Raw genomic sequence first — 26,145 nt, forward strand, 5'->3', positions numbered from 1 at the left:
GTAATGTTATGTTTCCTTCTAAAAGATGGATTTTGTATTCCACCTATGCTTGAGCATTTGTCATTTGTTTCCCTTGTAGAAAACAACAGTTAAGAAGAGGTTAGCATTTTGCAGGTACATATCTACAACAGTCTAAGTGGTACTCACACAAGAATAAAATTGGTTTTTACAAAATGTCTTGTTATTTCAGCTACCAGTGGACATATTGTATGAAATCCTTCTTCTTGTTGTGCTGAAGGAAGGAGACGCAGTGATGGGAAAATCATCACTGACACACAAGCGGTTTCTGGACGTTGTGTCTCAGACATCATTCCGCAACAAGGCACATTTTCTGTGGCTGGACAGTACGTAATCAGAAAGTTCAGCATTATTTTTCACATGTTGCTCCTGCACTAACATGTAATGTATGGATTATAGCATGTCTGTGTTATTCTGGCATCACACAGTAGTTTGAACTAACATTAAAGACACAGTGCTTCCATGCAGACAGAAAAAGACAACATTTGTTTGGATTTATTTCCATATTAGGACCCTAACACATATCATCTTCGTTGTCCTATAATGTTAGGTTTGTCTTCACCAAGACTTGTGTTTTCATTGAATTTTAATAACTTCAGAGGTTTTGCAGACATAAAACAATAAATTGGCCTTTATTGCACAACATTAAAAAGTGAAACTGTTTTACATGGATCCACAAATTACTTCATTCATAGTTAGTTACATTTTAAACATCAGGCATTAATTGAAATTTTCTGTCACCAAGGACTTTTGCACTGCATGTTGAATACATTGGGAAAGGCCTTGTCTTTATGCAAGTGCTACTTTGTAAAATGTGTTTGGTGATTTTAATAATTTCTTTTTACAATTGAAGGTGTTGTTGACTGGAAGAAATTCTCAAAAGAATTTCAGGCTGAGAACCAGAAGCCGTACCTCATATCAACCTGCTTAAGTTGTGGAATCACATTTAAAGATTGTGGTGCAAGTTACTGGGGCAATGGGAAAAGAGGACAGCTGAAATGCTTTTATCCTGAACCCAGTACTCTGGGGTTCTGGAGGCACTTCTGCGCCATGGATGCAGGGTTAGTTTCCCAGATTCCTCCTGTAATTTCCTCCATCACATGAAGTAACACCCTAATGATACAATGTTGTTTTTTTTGTTTTATTAATAGATGCTATGAAGAGTTTTAAGATGTCTTCAAAAGTTAAATACTTCAGAAGTACACCACCACCAAGTGATGCCTGCTCATGTTTTTTTTATGTAAAATAAAGAACATCTTTAACCTCATGTCTCTTATTGCTGCCTTTGTTGTGGGCTCTCAGTGAGTTGAAATGTGATGATTTCTAGACTTTGTGTATAATATCTACAGTTTTTCAGTGTAGAGCAAATAGCTTTATCACTACGTTTATTTTTGGCACATTAAGAGGCAGTTCTGCATGGTCATTATTACTATTAGAAGATATATCGGTCATATTGGTTTTAACGGATTTATCCCACATGCAGAAAGCAATTCAGGAGACAAAGTTTTTCGGTGAAGAGTTTATTTACAGTGTAGTGACGTGGGCGGGGAAACTGGAACCGGGAAACCAACTGTAAAATAAACAGGGAATACTCAGGGTCAAAAATTAAAGAATAATAATTCAGCCTTACTGGGATGATGGAATGATCCGCGAGAGGGTGGAGAAGCACAGAGACCAAATAGGTGTTTACCCGTGAGGTAGATGATGGTGGATAATGGTGTGCCAGAATGATAAGACGGTCCAGGGTTTTCAGAAGTTGGCGCAGTGGAAGGAGGAGGGTGGACAGTGTTCTTGAGTGGTAATCCAAGGAGCGAAGAATTCAGGAGGCTGCCAACCGGTGAGGTCCAATGAAGTAACGAGTGGTTAGAGTCTTTGCTCATGGAGCTGGATAGCTTCTTTCCAGAAGTTGTTAATCCAGGCAGAGTTCCACACAAAAAGGCAAGGTCAGGTTCTGGTAATCCTGCAAGGTAACAAATTCAAATGACTAAAAGTTCAAGGTAAGAACAAGACAAGGTAATGTGGCTTGAGCTGTACCACAAAGGGACAACACTCTGGCAGTGAGTTCTTCTTCTTGTATTATTTTTGGCAGTTGGCAAATAACTTTATGATGTGCATTACTGCCACCGACTGGTATGGAGTGTGGTTCTTCATGGTTTGAAATCTTATTTACTATTACAACAATCAAATTCTATTTATTAATTTAGTTTTTTTGAAAAATCTAATTATAATTTGAATATGTTTGCTACCTAAACTTCTTTGCAAAGTATCTCTCAAAATAAAATTTTCTTTAATACCTACAAATTCTCTCCTTAAAATTGTTCTTTCTTGTTCATATTTCTGACACTTCAATATTACATGTTCTATTGTTTCCTCCTCTCCACAATGATCACATTTTCCTGTATTATGTTTCTTTATCTTGAACAATGTAGAATTAAGTCCTGTATGTCCAAATCTTAATCTTGTAATTAACCTTTCCTCTTTTCTGCTCCTTCTTCCAGTTCTTACTTCTCCTACTATCTTGTTGATTCTGTAAAACCATCATCCTTTCTTTTCTTCATCCCACCTTTTTTGCCACTCTTTCCTGATTCTCTGTTTAATCATATGTCTCGCCTCTGACCTACTAATATGAATTATAAAGCTAATGTTGTTTTGTGTTGCCTTCTTTGCCATCCTGTCCGCCATCTCATTCCCTCCAACTCCTACATGTGCTGGTACCCATAAAAACACTAATATTAACCCCATCCTTTGTATTCTAAATAAAGTATGTTTTAATTCCAACAAAATGTCTGGTCTACCCTCTGAATGATTATTTTTTAAACTTAATAATGCTGAACTTGAGTCTGAACAAATGATTGTTTTTAATGGTTTTATATCCTCCACCCACTGCACTGCTAGCAATATGGCTAATAATTCTCCTGAATATAGATAATCCATCTGTAATTCTTTTTCCTACTTTTATTTTAAATTCTGGTATTACAAATGCTACTCCTACTTTTCCATCTGTTTTTGATGCGTCTGTGTAAATCTGGACATAATGATAGTAATTGTTTATATATTCCTGTATTATACTTGAATCTAATCTACATTTCGTATCCTTTTTCTTTTCCATCAATGCCATATCCACCACTGCTTCTGGTAATAGCCACGGTGGCACTACTGGCAAAGGCAACATTGAACGTATTTCTTTTTCATATATTTGAAATTCTTCTGCTATACTATTGATAATCCAACCAAAACTCTTAACTTGTTTTTTTTCTTTTTCCCAGCATGGTTTTAAAATATCACGTGTGGGATGATCTGGATTATTGCTTTGTAAGTTTATCCAGTAATTTATTGCTAACTGTTTCCTTCTTAGATCTAATGGCATCTCTCCCATCTCTACCTGAAGTGCTGCTATTGGACTGGTTCTGATTGCTCCTGTACAAATTCTTAAAGCTTGATGTTGTATATTGTCTAATTTTATAAGATGAGTGTTTGCTGCTGATCCATAAATTATACTTCCATAATCAATATTTGATCTAATTAATCCTGTATAAATTCTTTTTAATGATGTTCGATCTGCTCCCCAATCAATACCAGCCATACATCTCATAATATTTAATATTTTTTTGCATTTATCTATGATTCTTTCTATATGTACTTTCCATATAATTTTTTCATCAAACCATATACCTAAAAATTTTATATTTTTTACTTGTTCTAAAACTTGATTGTATAATTTTTGTTTTATATTTTCTCTTTTCCTTTTCTGTGTAAACACCATTACTTTTGTTTTTTCCATTTAGAATTTAAATCCCCATTAATTTGCCCATTGTTCTATTCTAATAATCTCATCCTGTATTTTCTTTTCAATAAGTTTGATATTACGACCCCTTTTCCATATAGCTCCATCATCTGCAAATAGTGAGCAATCGACTTCCTTACCAATATTTTTAAATACATAATTTATCATTATAGAAAACAATAACGGATTTATAATTCTTCCTTGAGGAGTACCATTATCTATTATATATTTATCTGACAATTCTTGACCAATTCTTACTTGTATTGTTCTTTTTGATAAAAAATCTTTAATCCAGTTAAACATTTTTCCAGTAATACCCATTTTATTTAATTTAATTAATAATTCTTCAACCCACATCATGTCATAAGCTTTTTCTATGTCGAAAAATACAGCTACTACATTTTCTTTGTTTATTTTGCTCTCCTAATTTCATATTCTAAACATAATGCAGAGTAATTTGTGCTTCTGCCTTTTCGAAACCAATTTTGATTTCTAGATATATATCCATTAATATTAAAATAAAATGTTAATCTATTATTAATCATTTTGTCCATTATTTTACAAATATTTGATGTTAATGCGATCGGTCTATAATTTTCTGGTTTTGTGTTATCTTTTCCAGGTTTAGCTATTGGAATAATTATTGCTTCCTTCCAGCTCTGTGGCAGCTCTCCCTCCTCCCAGACTTTATTGTATAAATCTAACCTTTTTTCTTTTGCTTTGTCATTGAGATGTTCTATCATTGTATAGTAAATTTGATCTTTTCCAGGTGATGTATTTTTTGTTTTCCTGGTAACAAAGTTCATTTTTCCTTTTGTAAATGGTTTATTTATTAATTTATTCGTATCTACGTTATTTTGCATTAAGTCTTTATATTTCATCTTTGTGATTTCCGTACCTTTCTTTCCTTCTTCACTAATATCATTGGAACTATGAATTTTACTAAATGTTTCAGCTAATATTTCTGCTTTTTCTTTATCTTCCGTTATAGTTGTATTATCTATTTTTAATATAGGATATCCATATTCTTTTCTAATACCCTTCATTCTTTTAATTGTTTTCCAAATTTGATCAATTTTTGTTTCTCTCCCTACGTTATTACAAAGGTTTCTCCAATATTCTGTTTTTGCATTCTTAATGATCTTTCTCACTTTTGCTTGCTTTCTTTTGTACTCAATTAGGTTCTGATAAATTGGGTTACTTTTTAACATTTTAAATGCTTTATTTCTTAATTTTATTACTTCACTACATTCTTTTGTCCACCATGGCACAATTTTTTTATCGTTCTTTCTTCCTCTTTTTATTGATTCTTCTGCAGCCTGTAAGATTTGTTTTACAGATATTTATATTTAAACTATTTATATCAATTGACTCATCTATTTCTTCCAATTTCTTTTGATTTAAATATTTAAATATTTTCCAATCAGCCTTATTAAAGTTCCATCTTTTATATAATCCTGTATTCCTGTTATTTATTAATATTCCTGTTATGATTTTAATGGGGTAATGATCACTGCCTACTGTTGTATCTTTGTCAATGTCCCACTCACAGTTATTGGCTAAACAATTTGATTCTATTGTTAAATCAATCACAGACTCTGTACCTGTTTTTACATTAATTCTTGTTCCCCTTCCATCATTTATACATACCAAATTTTTTATTTCCATTATTTCTTCAATAACTTGTCCATTTTTATCATTACATTTTCCCCATAATGTGCTGTTAGCATTAAAATCTCCACACCAGATTACTTTTCCATCTAAATACCCCATTAATTCATCCATCAACTCGAATGATAATATTTTACATGGATTATAAAAATTTATTATCTTACATTTTTCTGTTTTATTGTAAATTTCAACTACTATGTATTCTAAACTTTTACCTTTTCCTAATATCTGATATTGTATCCCTTCTTTTATAAATATTCCACATCCTCCTCCACTTCCTTCTATTCTATCTCTTCTGATACTATTATACCCTTTAACTACAAAATCTAGTTTTGGCTTTAACCACGTCTCATGTATACATATAATTTCTGGTTTTTCTTCAATTCCATCTATATACCATTGAAATTCCTGTCCATTAACTATTAAGCTTTTTGCATTCCACTGTAATATTATCATATGTTTCTATCAGCTGGGGTTCCTCCTTGCCTCCCATCTGTTTCCAACTTTTTATTAATGTTTTTCCAATAACCTTCTTTAAACCCTAAGAACTTTTCTGCTCCTCTGACTATTATTTTAATCTTTTCTGTTTTGTGTTTAGCCTGTTCAGTGCAGTTAATGACATAAGCTATGAATAATATCAGTTTTTCCACAGACATTGTAACATTTTCCTCTGATTCTACTTTTCTTTGTTGATAATCTGGAATCCTAATTTGACCTTCATCCCTTGATCTTTCATTCTGGACATTTTTGACTGCTTCAGCTTATGTTTTTAGTCATTTTAATTTGTTGAATTTCTTTTGCTTTCTTCCTTACCTCACATCCCCCGAATGTGACTCTATGTTGCCCTCCACAATTGCAACATTTTTCCTGCACTTCTTCCCCATAATCTTCAATTCTGTGATCTTCTCCACACTTTGGACATCTTTGTTTTCCTTTGCATACAGCTGCTATATGACCATATCTCTGACATTTAAAACATCTTAGTGGTGGAGGAATGAAAGGCCTCACAGGAAAACTCAGATATCCTATTTTGACATTTAGTGGCAACACCTTTTCTTCAAAGTCTATTAAAATTGACAGGCTTCCTACTCTTTCTCCATTTACATTTTTAGTCAGTCTTTTGAGATTTTTTATCTTTGCACCAACAATGCTTTTTTTAACTTGTCTATATCTTCCTCCAGAGGAATGCCATAAAATACCCCCCGAATTATTTTATCTTCTCCTATAATCCTTCTCTCTGTCACCGTTTTCTTGCAAATGTTTTCAACTTGTAAAGCCTTTCTTCTTTGTTCCTCAGTTTTACACACCAGTATATTTCCATCTCTCAGTACCTTCACCATTTCAACATCTCCTATCTTTTTTTTTATTTCTCTAGAAAGTGAAATAGGACTCAGGTTCTCTTTTTCTTCTTCATTTTTTATCTTTAATATTGTTTTACATTCTTCCCTTCCAATTTTCCTCCTAACTACTCTCTCTTCTTCAGAACTGTTTTCTTCCGGCTCTCTTTTACTCCTTTGGCTGTCTAACAATTTCCCTTCTTCTGCTTTACCTCTTCCATGTCCTCTCCCTCTACTTACTGGCGTCCATTCATCAAAGTCCATATTGTCCTCCTGTGTGTCCATTCTGAACCATTCACATACCAGTTTATGCCTTTTACTGCCACTTCCAAAAGTAAATAATCTCTGACACTGTGGGGTTCTAAGGATTCCGGCGTTTTCAGACCAATTACAGCCTCTCCAGTCCCCACTGGCAGTGAGTTGCTGGCAGCCTCCTCCTAATATACTCCTCAGTAGGTAATCAAGGGAATGAAGAACACCTGTCACCTCTCTTCCAGGTTCCACGCCATCTAGGAGCTAAGCACAGTAAAGACACCACACAAACAGACAATGCACAGATCCTGACAATATCTGAAAGGTAATCTGCCTTTACCCTGACATAAAGCTAAGTACATTATGAAGTAAGTGCATGCATGTGAAAAACATTTTTTTATTAATGAACAACACAGATTCACAATAGTTTATGCAGTTATCAAAATTTACAAGAGGTTCATAGGAATGCATTTTTCTGCAGTAAATAGTTTTATGTTAATGAAAGAATAATAGGACTGACAGCAAAAAAACATTGTGAGCAACCAATGAAAACAAAACAGCATGATTTACAGCATTTAAAGAAATGGAGATTGTTTATAAATATATGTATTTATATTGGTGGAAATGGTGGTGGACCTTCGAAGAAGACCACCCGCATACACCCCCCTCACCATCCTCAACAACACTATCGGCCGTGGACCACTTCAGGTTCTTAGGAACCACCATGTCTGAGGACCTGAGATGGTCTTCACACATAGACACTGTTCGAAAGAAGGCCCAGCAGAGACTGTACTTCCTGAGGCAACTCAAGAAGTTCAACCTTCCACAGGAACTGTTGGTCATCTTCTACACTGCCATCATTCAGTCTGTCCTGTCTTCATCCATCTCAGTGTGGTTTGGCTCATCCACAAAACAGGACAGGTCCAGACTGCAACAAATAATCAGGACTGCAGAGAGAATAATCAGGGCTGACCTTCCCTCCATCCAGGACTTATACAGGTCTAGGGTCAGAAAAAGAGCTGCTAAAATCTCTGCCGACCCCACACACCCTGGACATAAACTGTTTAGAGTTTTACCTTCAGGCCGCCGCTACAGAGCACTGTTCACTAAAACCAGCCGCCACAGAGACAGTTTCTTCCCCCAGGCTGTTTCTCTGTTGAACATTCAATAGAGTACAGAACAACAGCATACAGATGTTGCAAATGCACCTTTTTAATTAGATATGTGTATATTGTACATTGTAAATTTGTATATTCTGTAATGCTGAATATTGCATTGTACATTGTATATTGTACATTGTAAATTGTAAATTGTAAATTTGTATATTCTGTAATGCAAAAACAGAACAAAAGAGCAAAGTGTACCGGAGGCAAATTTCTTGTTTGTATGTACGAACTTGGCAATAAAGCTGATTCTGATTCTGATTTGACAACTACCCACTAATCTAGACATGTAGACTGATTCACATCCTGTTTGCATTAGATCGTAGACTAATGTTAAAATCAGAGTTGTGTGTGTAGTTAGGTGGGGAGGCTTTTTCATTCATATTCATGCTGATGGTGCGGTTCCTGAGCTGAGACATCATCGTATGGACAAATGAGACAACACTGGATCTTCTGGCAAGTTACACCAGCTCTTTGTTCAAATAAAGCTTTCCAAGGAAGAATGGATATGTTGTTGAACATGAGAAGATTCACCTCTGTTATAGGTTTGTAGGATGTATCTGGCACAGGTTGGCTTGAATCTGTGAAGGGTGCAATAAAAGATCACGGCATATAAAGAGAAGTGTGCTGCCTGGTCTCAGTCAAAGGTCATAGGTCCTCCATAAGATAATGACCCAGAACAAAAAGCTAAAACTAAACTCACTCTTGTGTTTTAGCTGAAACATGGAGTGGGAAGAATTGACCTGTTAGACCTGAGACAGCCGGAGCAGTTTACTAATGAGATGTGAGCCAAAATACCTGCTCCAGCTGCTGAAATCTCATGTTTGCAACATGCAGCATATCATTGTGCAAAGAAAGATTCTTCCTAAAATGAACATTATGAAGAACCCTGAGCATCTTCTTCATGAGACTGTCCTACAACAACAGTGTCTTCAGTCAGAGGCTTCTTCAGATCTGCTGTAAGACAGATGCTACAGGAGATCCTTCCTGTCCACAGCCATCAGCATCTACAACGGCTCTTTGAAGAAACCTTCATAATATGAGTTACAACAACATTTAATTATTTTTGCATTTCAATTGAATTTAAATTGAAAATGACAGTAATCACTTATCAGAGGTGACTGCTTCAAAAGGTTGAACAAGAAAATATGAAGTCATGGGAACCATCCTTTGTCTCCAAGCTACTCTCATTACAATTATTATTTTCTAAATACGTTTTTTGTCTTCATTATGATTTGTTTCAAACTACTTTTATGAGTTTCGCATTATTTTCATACCCAAAACGGATATTCTTTTAGAAAATAATAGCAGGGTGTCAATCATTTTGTCTCAATATGTACTTTTAGCCCTCACAATATCTCTGAAAAATCAATACCGTTGATTATTGAAAGATCAACTTTATGAAAGTAAACAAATAAATAAAAGTCCGATGCCAAGGAATAAACTACTGAAATTAGGAAAAAATAGAACAAGTCTGTAGAGAGAACTTTTTGTTTATTTTCTTATTTTATTTTATTCAAACAGATTCGATGTAAAAAAGGGGGGTTATCGAAGATTATAAGTAGAAAAAAACTCCAGTGGCAAACGTCAATTTAAAAAAGATCACTTCCTGTTATCGTCCAATCATATGTTGCGGTTGAGTTACGTCCATAGTCATGTGCTCGTCAAATCCTGTGCTGCGCTTGATTTCGTTCGTCCAATCAGGATTGGTGGTTGAGAAACGTCCTTCGTCTGTAGAGACCCCTACTTGCACCTGGATGTCCCTCCCCCCTTGCCCTCCTCCCCATTTACTGTTTACTGTTCCACATTCCAGTCCAGTAGATGGTGCAAGTGCACGTATACGTTGGTTGGTAACAACCAATAAATACAGAAGGAGACGAAGCGATCCACGCTGTGGACTCCAAGGAAACGCTGTGGTAATTAAAAGAACAAGTGATATGAACAGGGTCATATCCTTTAGTGTTTAGCATTATGGATCCCAAAGCAGCTGTCTTAGTAAATGCTGTTCCTCCGTACGGACACATTCTTTGCAGTGAAAAATGGAGGACTTCTTCTCTTATCCAGCGCTTAAGATGTGAGTCTCTTCTTTCAGTGCCATAACCGAGCGGCGACTCTGAAAGCTCAGATCTGACTGAGAGCCAGTGTGGTATTTGAGAACACAGCATATTAGAGTGAAAATCTGTTTTATTTGTGATGTTCATGGACAGAACAATGAGAAATGTGCAGGGTTGAAGGGGCTTCTCTCTCAAACAAGCATTAATTAAGTCAGTAAAGTTGCATTTGGCTGAGCCGCCAGACTTCTAGAATAATTGTCATTATGCACTGGGCGCCATGTTTAGAGAAAGTTAAAAATGAACTGACTGCAGTTTTATTTTCTGCTCTGACTAATTGACCAATTCCGCTTAAGTTGAGAATTAGAATGTTTATAAAAAATTACATTGTGTTTTTGTGTGTGCAGCTTTTGTTTGCTCAAACGTTTGAAATTTTCTAATTCCCTTCTTGTATAGTTGCATCTTTCTCAATTTGAATATTATTGAAAAGTTACTTAATTTGAGAAAATCATTCAAGCTTGTATTGGCACCTTTGGCATTGTGGGCATGTGCAGAGTTGTCCTGGAAAATTAAATCAGCACCTCCATAAAGCTCATCATTCAAAGGAAGAATTGTGATGCTCTAAGATTTCCAGCTAAACAACTGTGAACGTTTTGTAATAATATATTTTTGGCAGAAAAATGTCATCACTGATCTTCATTAAGCCACTATCCATCAAACTGTTAAGAGACTCGCCTCTGCCCAAGGCAATGGTGTCACGTGATCAAATGAGCATAATCTGATTGGCTAAAAGACGCTCGACTCGATCGAGTGCTGATTGCTTTGACTTGAAGTCACCACAAGGTCAACACATTTGCAGGCGAATTTTTGGTGGCAAATTTTAAGTACAAACAAAATCACATACATAATTGCACAGGATAAAAATTCAGTGATATAAATTCAATGTCTAAAAAATGTCTGATTCTAATGAGTCTATTTTACTTCCATACCCCCCTGACTGCAAAATTAACACTGGACCTCAAGCAACTTGAACTCTGTCTTTCTCAAATGTTCATCCAGACTCTTGGACTTTCTTTTACAAATTAGATACTAAATTGACTTTTATCTGAAAAAAGGAAGTTTGCTCACTGAGCAGCAGTCCTGTTCTTTTTCTCCCTAGCTCAACAAATTTACATTGTCTTCAATTCAATTCAAAGATACTTTATTGATCCCCAAGGGGAAATTAGAATTCCAGTACAACCCATCCAAACATACATCATGACACAAGACAAGGGGGGACGGGTCACCGAGGCTTTGCTGCCCACTCACAGGCGCTGCCCTTGCTAGATGAGAAAAGAGGCCACATTAGGTAAGTAGAGGAAAAAAAATCATATTTCACACTTTATCCTTAGCAGGATACAGTTTGAGATTGCAAAAAACCTCAGCACAAAGAAGCAACAAGTTGACAAAACAACATCATGCCGGGAACAGTGAAGGTGGTGTGAGGGGGTGCATATATTTATCTTGAGCATGTGTGTGTGCAAGTGATTGTGTGCAAGTAAGTCCATGAAGCACTGTCACAGAGGCCATTGTCCTTGATGGTACGTTGGAATGTTCATCAACCGGCCACACAGTTCTGAGCAGGTCCACAGATGTCCTCAGGGAAGGGAGGGAGCAGAGCGTCATGTTTACATAACTTTCAGGAGAGGTTGAAGATAGCCAGCCATCAAGGCCGTGCAGGGGAGCCAGATTCAGAAAAACAATAATTATTTGGGTTAGGCTGACTCTTAATTTTCCGTCAGCCTTGAGAGTCTCGCTGGTGCTTCTCAAAGGCGAATCCAAACAGCCAAATTCATGGTCTTTCTGCCAGATCCGAGCGAACAACGTTCTCCAAGATTTATCCCATTTCACCCCTGAGTCCAGGAACCGCAACCTGCATGCGATCCTAAGGATCACATCCAGTCTGCGATTCAACTCACGTAACATCTCAGTCTGAGTGCTGATTGCCCTGAAGATCCCATCACACGTGCCAGGCAGCCTTACAATAGCCAGAACAGCTGCTGACACTCCGAATTTCTCGATATGCCAGGTAACCGCTGACTCCAAAAAGCAGAAATCCTGATATCAAACATCCAATTATATACACATCTTCCACATCCTTGACTGACATTATCGACAGACACACAATCCTCCACTTCTGCCAGGAGTCCATTGTGTATCCAGAGAAAAACGTCCAGTCCGGAAAAGTTGGGCTCTCCTTCACCCTGTCTTCTACTCGAGAAAATTTGATCAATTGCATTGAGAGACCAGCTGACCAAATCCATAACTAAGAATTTGGAAGATTTGCAAAAAGAGGCTCCAAAGACAAGACACAGAGCTGAAGCAGGGCAGATATGGAAGGGGGTGGGAGACAGAGAATAAGCGTCCTCCTTCACCGAGAGCAGAAAGAAAGAAAAAAAGGAGTAACCTAACACAATGAGTGCTATAGTTATACTCTATGTCCTGGATACGGCTTTTGTGTGTCCAGGACATGGGTACACACATGTCCAGGAAGCTCTGTCTTCAGCTGCACTCCATACCTTCTGAAACTTCTCAACAATCTAAAGTGAGGTTTGCTTCCTTTTCTTGGTTAGCCTGCTGTTACCCCTGATTAATTGAAACTACTGTGTATCAGTTTAAACTGAATGCTAGAGTTTCAGAGTGCCCCAAAAAGCTCTGAGCTAACCTCACTGAACTTTTTCTGCAGATGAAGGTGTGAAAATCTTCTTTGAAGAGGAGCTGGGTGTAGCAGATTTCCATCTTCCAAACAAAATGTGCCTCTTGTATGTGTCTGAGTGTGACATAATAGCAGGGAATGGGTACAAAAGGAAGCTGGTTTGCTACCGAAATGTGAGTGAAGTCCATGAGCTGCCTGACGGTATAGTTTTATGTAAACATTCTCACTGGTCTAAACTGCACCCCTTTTGTTTTCCAGGCCAGGCGCAGTTTCCAGGAACTGGTTTTAGTGGAGAGGACAAGGCTCAGTGAGCAGTACTTCTCTGCTGTGCAGAATTTTGTGGTCTTTGATTTGGGTCTGTTTATGCTGCCCATCAGTGGTCAAACAGAAGCCTCACAGCTCATCACTGAAATTGTAAGTATCTTATAATGATCAGGCTAACAGACCTACATCAATGTTTCTTTCATCATCTATAGCATGTTTTTATCTGTGTTGAACAACAGTAGGCTTTGCTTTGAATAACTGTTGAACTCCAAAGGTAGCAAAGTTAGCAATTTTTAATCAAAATTACTTTCAGTGTCTGTCTGTTATTATTTTATGAATACCTGCTTGGTGAGGCATAGTATTATAGAACAATGGATGAAGTGAATTTGTGCTCTGGCGTTCTCAAACAGTAAGCCTTAAACATATATGCAGAATAAATAAATTAAAAAATGTAAGAACTCCTTAACTAGGCTAGTGTTGTGAAATGTTTGTTTGGCCATTGGAAACTATTAATAATTATTATTAATAATGAACAATATTTAAAAAATACAATATTTTTTTCAGTCAGACTAACAAATCAGAGCCCAACTATTGGGCAACAGTGACTGGTTTAACTATTAGCAACTATTAGTAATTACTCAGGGTTCTCGCCAGCTTACTCCACTTCAAATTCCACGCTGCTGTTAGGTACATACATTCCAATTAATCCTAATCATTGAACAGTGCAGTCAGATTCAGTTATTTATTCAAATTGGAATAAAAGTTTTTCTGTCTAAGGAAACCCAGCAGATTGCATCCAGTCAGTGACTTGCAGCATTCATTCCTCCTGGATGAGCATGTAGAGACAGTGGACAGTCACTGGCGTGGACTTTGAAGCAATCCCTGATACTGAGCATGCATGTAGCGACAGTGGAGAGGAAAAACTCCCTTTTAACAGGAAGAAACCTCCAGCAGAACCAGGCTCAGTGTGAGCGGCCATCTGCCACGACTGACTGGGGGTTTGAGAGAACAGAGCAGAGACACAAAAAGAACACAGAAGCACTGATCCAGGAGTACTTTCTATGGGAAGGAAAAGTAAATGTTAATGGATGTAGCTCCTTTAGTCGTTTCATCTAGAAAGAAAGAACAGATAAACTTTGAGCCAGTTTTCAAGGATAGAGTCTGAAAGAAAGCACATAGTTAGTCACAGTAAAAGCTCAGTCAATTTCCGTGTCTAGGAGAGAGAAAGGGTTAAACACTGAAAGACAGGGCGATGTGGATCATCGGTAGAAGGTGAGCATTAAGTTGTTGCCAGCAGAAGCTTGGACGATGCCCCTCTCCAGAAAGGTGTTACAGGTAGACACAGTCAGGCATGGTGTAGCTTCTAGGAAGAAAAGAGAGTGAACATAAAGTTAAAAACTGAAATGACAGCAAATAATGCTATTGCATTCATTACATTTTCATTTCATTACTTTCATGACATTTGTAAATCTTTGTTACGCACGGTGCAGAAAACGTTGTCATAAGAAGACGTGGAAAGACGTACAAGGACCCCTAAGCATCATCTTGTCTTTAAATTGCAGTAAAACCCAAAGTATTTGTGAAAAAAACAATTTAACAAATTGCTTTGTAAACATTAAAGCCTCCTCTTTAGATATTTAGGGGGAAAAAAAAAATTGCCATTGTTTGACCGACTCTTAGAGCTGGCGAAAAATGGACATCCCTCTGTTCAGCCTTGTTTGTCTGGCTTAACAGGTCAAAGGGCAATTTCAAAGACTTTTGCATATAGGCTGCTGTAAGCATTATAGATGGACTGACTTAATGTTTGCGTTTAGGCTAAACTTATCAGGCTAAATTAACATATTGAATGGAGTGAGATAATGTTTGCCAACATGCTAGTGTTGGCCAAATTGCTACTGTTAACATTTTAGCTAATTTTAGCTTATACACTGCTGTTATAATACTGTTTCAACAAGTAGTTTTGAGGTAACTTCTGCTTCTTTAGCTTTTTTTAGGTGATAGTCTTCCTATTTAAACAGATCAGATGACAGTTTTTTTTTGCTAATGTTCCTGCTATTTATGCTAATTTATCAGATTTTGGCTGATTTTCTGCTGTCAATTTAAGCTTCTTCCTGTAGCTCTCAGTAGAGGAACATTTGTTTTCTGCTTATTCATTACATTTAATCAGATTACTTACAGTCAAATTCAGCTTCTTTCTGCCAGCTTTAAGCTAAAGAATTCAGCTTACAGCACTGTTGGGTCGTTTTGGGTGTTGTGATTATGAATCTGAGAATATTATTTAATATTTATTATTAATATTTTAGTATTTTATCAAATAATATTTCGGTCTGTTAAGGGTTGTCTTGTGAATACCAGCCCAGTAGGACAAAATAGAAAGGTGTGAGACGAGCTCTGACATTATTGAACAGCAAAACTCTGCAAACACATGGAATGAATCCACACAATTTCTTAAAATACAAGAATTTATTAACAAAAATAAGGCAACTCAAAGTCAAACATAGTTCAATCAACAAACTCTTTACTATGCTAAAACAATCCAACTAAACTACCAAGCAGAATTAAAGAATAATGAAGACTAATAGGCTATGTACAATATAAACAAGTTGATTAAAGATGACTGGAAATCATGACCAAAAATGTGATGCAACATTACCATGCAATGTTTATGTTTGAGAACCAAGGATTATCTTGAAGAATCTGGAAGTGAAGTTAAGTTAGTCTTGGAACTAATTTAGGCAATAATCAGCAAACGTTAGACAACCATTCACAATGCAAGATCAGATAAAATATTATTTTAATAAAATAATGTTTTAAATAATGATCTGCTGAATAAAACCAACCTTCTGGATGACCATTTCTCAATGGTGTCTCATTAGCTGCCTTTTATTTATTGAAATAATATTTGAAAAAAATATTATCAAGGAAATATTTTGGAAAGAGCCAAATCTTTCTGGAGAAATGGTGCTTAATGGTGTTTACTTAGTTCTCAAAATGATGTTAGGGACACATTATTTACTGGATTGAAAACTAAACCTTTCTGGGTAAATATTAATTAACAGCAAGCACATGTCCTTAGCTGTTAGCAGTTAAGCTAACAAAGAAGCGGAAAGCTTAGCACCAGAAACAAACACATACCTTTGAAAATACCTCGGGTAATATAAGGGTTAAAATGCATAAGCGGGGACGTTATGAGCAATCTTCTGTGTTTTAAATCACCCTTCAAGTAAAGTTTGACTTAACTTAAAAACACACAAACACAGAACACAAACAGGGCACGTGTGCTGCAGATAGCCTGCTAGCACTATGATAGCAGAGTTTCACAAAAACAAAACCACACTTCATAAATGAAAACGTTCAGATCATTTCATCCTAACTGTTAATCTGCCCAAACCAACCTAACCTCTGACCATGGTGAGGAAACGTCCAAGGACGATGAACTTTGAAGAAGGTATCCACAGTGAACAAAGGGTTAGCTTCCCGCTAACCTCCTCAGCTTCTCACAATCAGAAGGTGCGTTCGTTCTGTGAACAAAAGGGTTAGCTCCGGAGCTGTAGCTGGGCGGCCCATCCTGTCCGCTGCGGTCTCTGCTGTCTTCCTTCCACACTGGGAGACCACGTCTTTGCCGGGGCTTCTCTCGAACACAGTTTGCTTCTGCGGGGGCTCGGAGAGAAAGTCAAGCAATGCTTGTACCTTAATTACCCCCATTCATGAATGAAAATACCGGATACACAGACAGTATTTCATTCCTACTTGTCTTTGCATATGATCGATGATCGTAAGGCTTCCTTGGATCCAGTTGAAGAGTTTGTCTTTTTGCCAGCAAAAGACATTAGCGCGCTGGGCCTCCCCTGACCGGTCCCACTAGAGGCCGTGTGGAAAGAGGGCGGATGTAGCAACAGATGTGCTTTTATTTGGATAGTGGCGTCACAGGAAGTCCGCAGTTATCCCGTTTCCTGGCTGTGCCGGAAGAAGGTTAATGCACTTTATTTTGAAAGTTCCAGAAAGGTCCGTACCGGAGTTTAATGTTGAAATCCACGACTGTGGGTCCCAACATGGGTCTAGACGACTGGGCTGCGCACTACACTCTGTACAAAGACTGATGTTTAACTCGATAAGCTATTTTCTTGAATAAAAATATTTGGACAAATAAAACACTGTTCAATTTCTTGCTTTAAATAGACCTTGTTTACAAATAGGCATATCTACAGGGCATGTTTGTTGCTTGTATTAATAAAGAGTAACATAAAATGGCAATCACTATTTTGGTTGAAAATTAAAAAAGATTGCAATTTTGCACACAATTCAACTACGGTGGCTCAATGGATATCTAGGGTGGATTTGGACAGCTTGAACCTCACTCATGCTCGTGTGCAGTGCACATTTTTTGACAGGTAAATAAATAATGTTCGTCTGCATTTATTGTAATACTATTCTGGAAAGTAGTCTGCCAAACCGTGACGTGATCAGTTGATTCTGAGCTGGGTGGCAGCTCTCAGCGCTGTAACCTAGTTCAGTACGCTGCACTCTCACGCCTTGACCAGCTAGATATAGGCTGCAATTTACCTTTTAATGTTATACTGTAAATGTATTATCTAGTGATACAATTATTATGTAAATATCCTATAAAAGGCAATATTAATCTTACCATGGATTTTTGCCTATGTGGTGGTTTGTTTAATGCAAATCCGGACAATTGGCTGCACATAATATTTAGACAAGTATGCAAGCAACTATTTTTCATAACCAACATATGGATCCACCTTGTTGATGACCGCAATTTTCTTGATGTACATGGCCTTATCAGGATGCTGTAACGGCTCTAGATACTTATCCATGGTCGAAAAAGTGTGCAATGTTGCAATGTTGTGAAAAGCGTGAAGCGATACGGAGACACCCAAGATGGCGGACTGGAATGAGGCCAGTCATGGAGGTGAAAACCCCATTCCCAGAGATTGATGTTAAAATCTTAAATTTGTTTTTTTGAGTAGATTGCAATCCCACCACTTTTCCTTGGACAAACACAGTGGAAACCTTTGTGGCCACAGTGTGCTTTTCATGGAACAAGATAATTGTCATTACAGTTTTCAAGTTCCTCCTCTTTATGTACCCACATTCGAGCTCATCTATGTCTTTATGGACCATGCTTTGTGCACTGGTGCGCAGTCATGTTGGAACAGGAAGGGGCCATCTCCAAACTGTTCCCACAAAGTTGGGAGCATGAAATTGTCCAAAATCTCTTGCTATGCTGAAGCTTTAAGAGTTCCTTTCACTGGAACTAAGGGGCCAAGTCCAGCTCCTTTAAAAAAAAAAAAAAAGAAACACAGCATAATCGCTCTACCACTAAACTTTACACTTGGCACAATACAGTCAGACAAGTACTGTTCTCCTGGTCACTGCCATACTAAGACTTGACAGATTCCCAGGTAGATGAGCAAGATTTGTTATTCCAAAGAATGCTTTTCCACTGCTCTAGAGTCCAGTGGTGGCGTGCTTTGCACTTGATGATGTATGACTCCGATGCTGTCGCTCGGCCATGGAAACCCATTCCATGAAGCTCTCTATGCACTTTCCTTGAGCTGATCTGAAAGCCATCTGAAGCTTGGAGGTCTGTAGTAATTGACTCTGCTGAAAGTCAGCAGCTTTTGTGCACTGTGTGCATCACCATCAACTGCCCTCCCCCCCATGTTTAGGCTAATAGCTACAGGTAGCATAAGTGTTGCTGTTTGACCATTTGTTTCCATGACGCTTCTTCTAGATGCTCATTTGACTTGGTGATTGACATCCGCCAAGCTCATGTATGCTGCACTGCTACAGCTCAACATGGCGTAAAGGAAGTTTAACCTGATGTGAAATGTAAATCGATGAACCTGTGTTCGATTAATCTGTGGCTATCCTCAAGAACCCGGATGTGTGACACAAAAAACTGAATTTTGGAACTGAAATTGAATTACAGACCTGAAAGTGAAAGTAGTTGAACTGGATTTTTAATACAACAAAATACATTTTAAAAGGAAATGAATTCAGTTTCAAACCATAAAATTCAGTTTTAGTTTAGTGAAATTCATTTTCAAACCAATGCATTTAATTTCAAGTTACACAAATACAAATTCAGTCAGAGCAATTCAAATTCAGTTTCTGATGGCACAAGTTTCTTCCCATACTACCACTTTGTGGTTGAGTTTCTGTTGTTCCCAATCACTTCCACATAATACCACTGATTATTTAGGAGTGTAGAAATTTCATGACTGGACTTGTTGCACATGTGGCACCTATCATAGTACCATGCTGGAATTCACTGAGCTCCTGAAAGTGACCCATTCTTTCACGAATGTTTGTAGAAACAGTGCATGCTTAGGTGCTTTACTTTATCCACCTGTGGCCATGGAAGTAATTGGAACACCTGATTTCAATTATTTGGATGGTGAGCGACTATATCTTTCACACAACCGGCAGGTTCCAGACATTCACTCATGAACAACAAGCCTCCTTGCCACAGAAAAACCACAGGCAAATGGCTTCAAACTGGGCTTCGGGCTTGCTTATAACATCCCTGATGTAAGCGGAATCCCGTAACTACAATGAATGCTTAAAGATGTCGTTGTTTTCCAGGATATGGCCCAAAACTAGTAAAATTCAACTAAAATAATCGATAGACTTGCAATGTGGCTGACGGATGGCAGGCGTATGAATGTCACACCAGGGGTTCCTGGTTTAGTTGCCAATAAAGATATATATATAAAGAAGATTTTAGCAACAGCTTCCACCATTTTTACGAATATTATTGTGTGCATAAGGGCCTCGGGTTGTGCTATGGCCGATCATAGCACGTACAGGGCGAGCTGTTTAGTAAACCCAGAACTAATGGTGGCTACTGTCTTAGCATTAGCAGAGCTTTAGCATTTGCAGCTAAAAAAAACATAGCTACAATTTTGCATGTTTACAAGGACCAGTGGATCTCCTCTCTCCTTTTTGCTGATGATGTGGTCCTGCTGGCCCCCTTTAGTCAAAACCCACAGCATGCACAGGTGTGGTTTGCAGCTGGGTGGTAAGCAGCTGGAATGAGGATTATCTCCGACGAGACCAAGGTCATGGTTCTCGGCCGGAAAAGGGGGGCTTGCCCTCTTCAGGTTGGAGGGGAGCTCCTGCCTTAGATCAAACCCAAAATACGGTTAGCTGTCTGTGTAACTATGTAACAGCTGAAAATAAGAGAAACTGTCTGAATTTGGTTTTCTTAACTTCTGGAGGAAATAATTTGAAGGCATTATCCAAAAAGATGGCGCTGGCACTGCAGCAAAATTATATAATATAATAATTATAAATGTATTTACATGCAGTAACCTGAGCTCTCTTTTGCTGGGTTTTTGTGATGACTTGTTGCAATATTTGTGTTTAGGTTCAAGGGGAGGGCAGAGAGAACCCTTTCAGGTTGAGGACTTCATGTTGGCTGTCGGATTCAAAGACCCTGGCTCTGATCCTGCAGATCCCTGGGATTGGCAGAGTTAAGGCTTTGACTCTGATACAGAATTTTTCCAGCATACAGGAGGTCTCCAATGCATCTTCTGCTGAGCTAGAGCCCATCGTAGGCCAGGCCAGTGCCCAGCAGATCCACAGCTTCTTCCACGTACACCTTACTGCTGGAACATAAAGACCAATGTGTAATTTTTTTGTGTTTATTGGGCCAGGGCCAAACTATTTGTAAATACAGTGCATTTCAATGTCTAGAAATCTTTTTGATACAAATTCTTTCTTTTTTTGCAGCACTAGTGACCTTTTATTCTTTATTTTTATTTTTTTTTCAAAGTAGGCAGACAGGAAATGGGATGGAGAGAAGGTGGACACATGCAGCATAGATCTCCGGTGTCAGGACTCAAACTCTGCATGACTGCGCTCAAGTCTGTCCCATTCTCTACCACTAAGCCATGCGCAGCACCCCACAGATTCATTTTTTTAAACCACAACCGTGATACAAATTTGTAAAATGGCTTTTAAATCTTTTAAAGTCATGTGCATATTTAACATATTCTACAACAAAAAAATTAAAATTATTGTTTCTTTGTTTTTAAAGAATGTTTTTCTATCTGATGAAAAAGCTGGGTAAAAAAAAATGAATTGGGAAGCAATTTCTGATTTGGTAATATTGATAGTTATGACGTATAGTTAATGTGAATTTGAAACGGAATAAAGAAGGGTTTTTAACTTAAAAGGTAATGTTTTGGTGTACACCAGAGATCTTAAAACAATGGTGTCACAACCCCTAGTGGGACTATGGAGATACTGCAGGAGGGGTTGTGAGATTGTTTTTTATTGACTTTTTTTCTCAAAGTAATGTTTTTACACACACTAACTTTTATTTATTTTTTCTTTCTTTTTATGTTTGAATCTTGGCAATTTCAGGACATTAATATGAAATTGTAAATCAATGTATTGTAAACAAAATGTGTTTTTTTCTTTCTTTTTTTACTGTTGTCTGGATACATTACATTTCTTTTTTTTATAACTTTATTGTCTGTCACAAGCAAGAAGAAAAGAAAAAAGTCTGACATCAGCACAAACACAATATAATTGTAAAATAAAAGGACAAAAGATGCAGCAATTCAAAATAATGCTATAACAAAGGCACATTATAGGTCTTGATATACAGGTTCAATTAAACATGCATTTGGAGATGTAACAGTGTGTAATCTGATTTCTTATTTGTTAACTTTAATGTATTTACATATGAATGGAAATCCAACAAAAACACATAAATGTTTGGGAAGGAACTCGAGAACTTAGCTTTGTGTTTGTCAAATTTCCTTAATAGGATCATTAGGTAAATTATAAAGCACAAAGATCTATCTCTAGATTCAAACTTGACTATCACATATTTAGATCTGATTTGAACAATGCATTTAGTTTTCTTTTTGAGGAATTTCTCCATGTCCCCTCAAAATTTAGAAGAGACCGGGAAACTGAAAAATAGATGTAAAACAGTCTCTGATTCAACTTGACTAAAAGTACAGTTTTCATCCAATTCTTTAAACATTGAAAGTTTTTTGTTATAAGGAAAAATATTGTGCAAAATTTTAAAATTGAGCTCCCTTATTTTATTTGAAATATAATACCGAAAGGGAATCATCCATGCCTTCTTCCAATTGATATTGATAAATTGAGCATTCCAAAAACTTCTTCCTTTAGGTGATACAATATTTGAGTTGTACAACGCTTTTCTTATGAGATGATTTGAAGATTTATTGTCCATTATGTCAATTCCCCCAATCCTCAAAGATGGCATCTGCAAACTAACTTTTTGATATTTAAAATGTGCTTTCATTAACTATAATGCTGTGAGGAATAGCTTTCACAATAGAGGCAAACTCTTTATATTTAATTGGAAAGCATTTTGATTTCAGAAAGTTCTCGTAGTTATAAATGTTACCTTCATCATCAAATAGCTCTGCAACAAAGATTATACCTCTATCAAACCAAATCTTTTATATAAGCTTTTGTTGTTAATAGTGATATTACCAGGCTGCACGGTGGTGTAGTTGGTAGCACTGTTGCCTTCCAGCAAGAAGGTCCTGGGTTTGCATGTTCTCCCTGTGCATGCGTGGGTTCTCACCGGGTACTCCGGCTTCCTCACACAGTCCAAAGACATGCCTGTTAGGTTAATTGGTAACTCTAAATTGCCCTTAGGTGTATGAATGAATGTGGTTGTTTGTGTGTTGCCCTGCGATGAACTGGCGACCTGTCCAGGGTGTACCCTGTCTCTCGCCCATAGACTGCTGGAGATAGGCACCAGCTCCACTATGGAATAAGCGGTAGAAAATGACTGACTAGTGATATTACCATTGTTCCATAATTTTTCTTTATGTGGAGAGAAATTGTGAGTATGACAATTTTCATGAAAGCACAGCCCGCTGATAAAAGTTTGAGACCTTTACCGGCAACAGGAAACAATGAAGTTGCAATTTAGTAAAAACGTAACCCCCTGACCAACTTAAATATATTTTGTGGAATACAATTCCATAGATTGTGGCATCTCCAAACATTTTTTAATCCATTTGACTTTAAAGGTGTGATTTAAATGGAAAAAATGTAAAAGTATTTGTTTTTCCAAACAAAGTTAACAAATAAACTGTTCATTTCTTTATTAAGCGTATCAGTAACACAAAGAGAAAGAGCAGAATAAACAAACCTCGATACACCTTCAGCTTTTGACAACACCCTACCAAAAATGGAAAGATCCCTTTGTAGCCACATGTTCAAAATTAGTTGAGTTTTCCTAATCTTAGTTTGTAAATTTAATTGTCTAAGAGTTATATCTTTTGCTATATGAATTCCTAAATATTTTACCGTTTGCTTAACCGGAATATTAAACATCTGGGGTTCATCCGTCTCATACAGACATAAACTTTCGCTTTTGTCAACATTTAATTTAAGACCTGAGGCATCTGAAAATTTCTGAGTGGCTTCTAGTACATCTGGTATTTCTGTCTTATCTCTAAGAAACAAGACTGTGTTATCTGCCAGTGGAGACATCTTAACTTCCTTATCAAAAATTGTTAAACCATGAATATTTGGGTTGTGAGAAATATTTAAAAATAAGTTCAGCAACAATCAAAAATAGAAAACAAGAAATAGGGCAGTCCTGTCGTACACTTCTTAATATGGGAAACCTCCCAGACATTCTGGAAAACAAAATAATTGAGCTATTTATATCAATGTAAAACATTTTAATGATCTTAATAAATGACTCTCCGAAACCAAATATTTGTAGTGTTTTTATAATAAAGGAGTGCTCAATTGAGTCAAAAGTCTTATAAAAGTCAAGGAAAATCATTAATGCTTTGGAATCTATAAAATTTCAGTAATCAATTAAATCTAATACCAATCTAATATTAGAGCTAATGTGACATTTGGGCATAATTTCATTTTGGTTTTCACTTATCTCTCCTAAGTTCTTTTTCAATCGCTTAGCATAAACCTGTGCCAGAATTTTATAATCTATATTTAAAAGTGAGACTGGCCTCCAATTTTCTATTTTTAACAGGTCCTTGTCTGCCTTAGGTATTAAAGTAATTAGACCCTGTTTCATGGTAGTCGACATTTCTTGCCTTTTTATACAATCCTTAAACATTAATAAATGATGGTCCCTAATTAATTCCCAAAAACAAAGATAAAATTCAACAGTAAGTCTGTCACTTCCAAGTGACTTTCCTAGGTTCATTGACTGTACAGCTTCTGTAATATCTGAACTTAAGTTCTGCCTCACACGTGTCCTTAAAGGTTTCCAATATCAGAGGTGTGTACTTTTTGGTTTAATTTTGCTTGGTTAAAGGTTGAAGAATATAAATTGCTGTAAAATTAGATACAACTACAATCAGGGAATATTACATATTTGGGCATTAATGTGTCTCCTAGATTGGCAGATTTAACAAAACTAAACCACATCCCGCTCTTAAAAAAAGTGGAAGATGATTTCGCTAGATGGAAATCTCTACCCATATCACTCATGGGCAGTGTTGCTTCAATAAAAATGATGGTCTTGCCAAAAATCAATTACTTATTCTCAATGATTCCGAATAAACTGTCATCTGACTGGTTTAGATCTCTGGACTCCTCCATCACTAAATTTCTCTGGAAAGATAAGCCCCAACGTATTAACCTAAAAACACTACAAAAGACCAAAGATAAAGGAAGACTAGATCTGCCTAACTTTCATCTTTACTTCTTAGCTAACAGGCTACATTACATCTCAAAATGTTTTAAACACAGTCCTCTAGATGAACCCTGTCTAGACGTAGAACAGACATTATGCAATAATATAAAGATTTCTGATCTACCATTTATTAGCTCAAATATAAAACGGCATGTATGCTTCAAAAGTCTCAACGTCAGCACCGCTCTGACAGCATGGTGGGAATATCTAAAAATGACAGGGTCTTCACTAATCCCATGCAGACGTACACCCATCTGGAACAACCCTGACATCCTACAAAAAAATAATATGATAAATTTTCCATATTGGAGGAGTAAAGGAATTGAATACCTGGAACATATATTTGAAGGAATTCAGTTCATCCCATTTAACAGATTAATTATACAATACGGGATGGACAAGAATACATTTTTAGAATATCAACAAATTACATCTATAATAAAAAATTTTTGACTTAATAATGTTGGGTTACAAATGCCATCAAGTGTACTAGAGTTCCTAAAACTCAACCCCCCCAAATTAATGTCTAAAATATACAGGACACTGTTTAATATAGATGAATCAATTTCCCTTCCTATTACGAAATGGGAGGTGGACTTATCAGTTAACTTTGACCAAACATGCTGGTCTCAGATATGTTCCAGAACTTTTAAACTGACAAGTAACCCCAGTTTGCAATTAATACAATATAAAATCTTTCATAGAGTGTACAGGTCAACGGATGTTCAGGATGGGCTTGGCACCTTCCAATACTTGCTTACTCTGCACAAGCAATATACCAGACAATTACATCCATGCACTATGGTTATGTAAACCCGTTCAGAGGTTCTGGTGCCTGATATGTGAAGACTTATCAAAGTGTCTGAGATGTAATATTTCACCTTCCCCTTCAGTTTGCTTGTTAGGCAACTTAGATGATGTCATCATAGAGACAAATTCAGTTCACATGGTTTTCACTGCCTTATGCATTGCTAAGAAAACTATCCTCATGAACTGGAAAAATAAAAACCTTCTTAATATTAATCAGTATAGAAATTTTCTGTTGGATTATATAAGCCTTGAGACAGCCTCTGCCTCCACGTCAGATCAATCTCTCTGGGCTCTTTTAATCGGCTTCATCACCTAGTGGGGGTGGGGTGCCCTTGGCTTCATCCTATGGGGAGTTGTGGCGGATTCGGGGGGTGTCTGGTGTAGAATATAAACTATCTA

At 37.0% G+C, this 26,145-nt stretch overlaps 1 protein-coding gene across 1 annotated transcript; it reads left to right on the forward strand.

The window, feature by feature from the left end:
- The first annotated feature begins 10,058 nt into the window (after positions 1-10,058).
- On the forward strand, positions 10,059-21,906 carry faap24 (FA core complex associated protein 24). Its single transcript, XM_047382145.1, has 5 exons — positions 10,059-10,299; positions 13,002-13,144; positions 13,230-13,385; positions 20,629-20,890; positions 21,037-21,906. Exons 1-4 carry the CDS (start codon positions 10,197-10,199, stop codon positions 20,878-20,880), a joined length of 654 nt encoding a protein of 217 aa, XP_047238101.1. The 5' UTR covers positions 10,059-10,196; the 3' UTR covers positions 20,881-20,890; positions 21,037-21,906.
- The last annotated feature ends 4,239 nt before the right edge of the window (positions 21,907-26,145 follow it).

The sequence above is a fragment of the Girardinichthys multiradiatus genome, chromosome 2, assembly GCF_021462225.1.
Source record: "Girardinichthys multiradiatus isolate DD_20200921_A chromosome 2, DD_fGirMul_XY1, whole genome shotgun sequence".
NCBI lineage: Eukaryota > Metazoa > Chordata > Actinopteri > Cyprinodontiformes > Goodeidae > Girardinichthys > Girardinichthys multiradiatus.

Bases quoted from the DNA above. Each gene is read 5' to 3' on its own strand.
- faap24 (XM_047382145.1), top strand. From the start codon at position 10,197: ATGGATCCCAAAGCAGCTGTCTTAGTAAATGCTGTTCCTCCGTACGGA. The intron at 13,145-13,229 runs GTGAGTGAAGTC...TTTGTTTTCCAG, and splicing joins AGCTGGTTTGCTACCGAAAT to GCCAGGCGCAGTTTCCAGGA. The intron at 13,386-20,628 runs GTAAGTATCTTA...ATTTGTGTTTAG, and splicing joins CACAGCTCATCACTGAAATT to GTTCAAGGGGAGGGCAGAGA.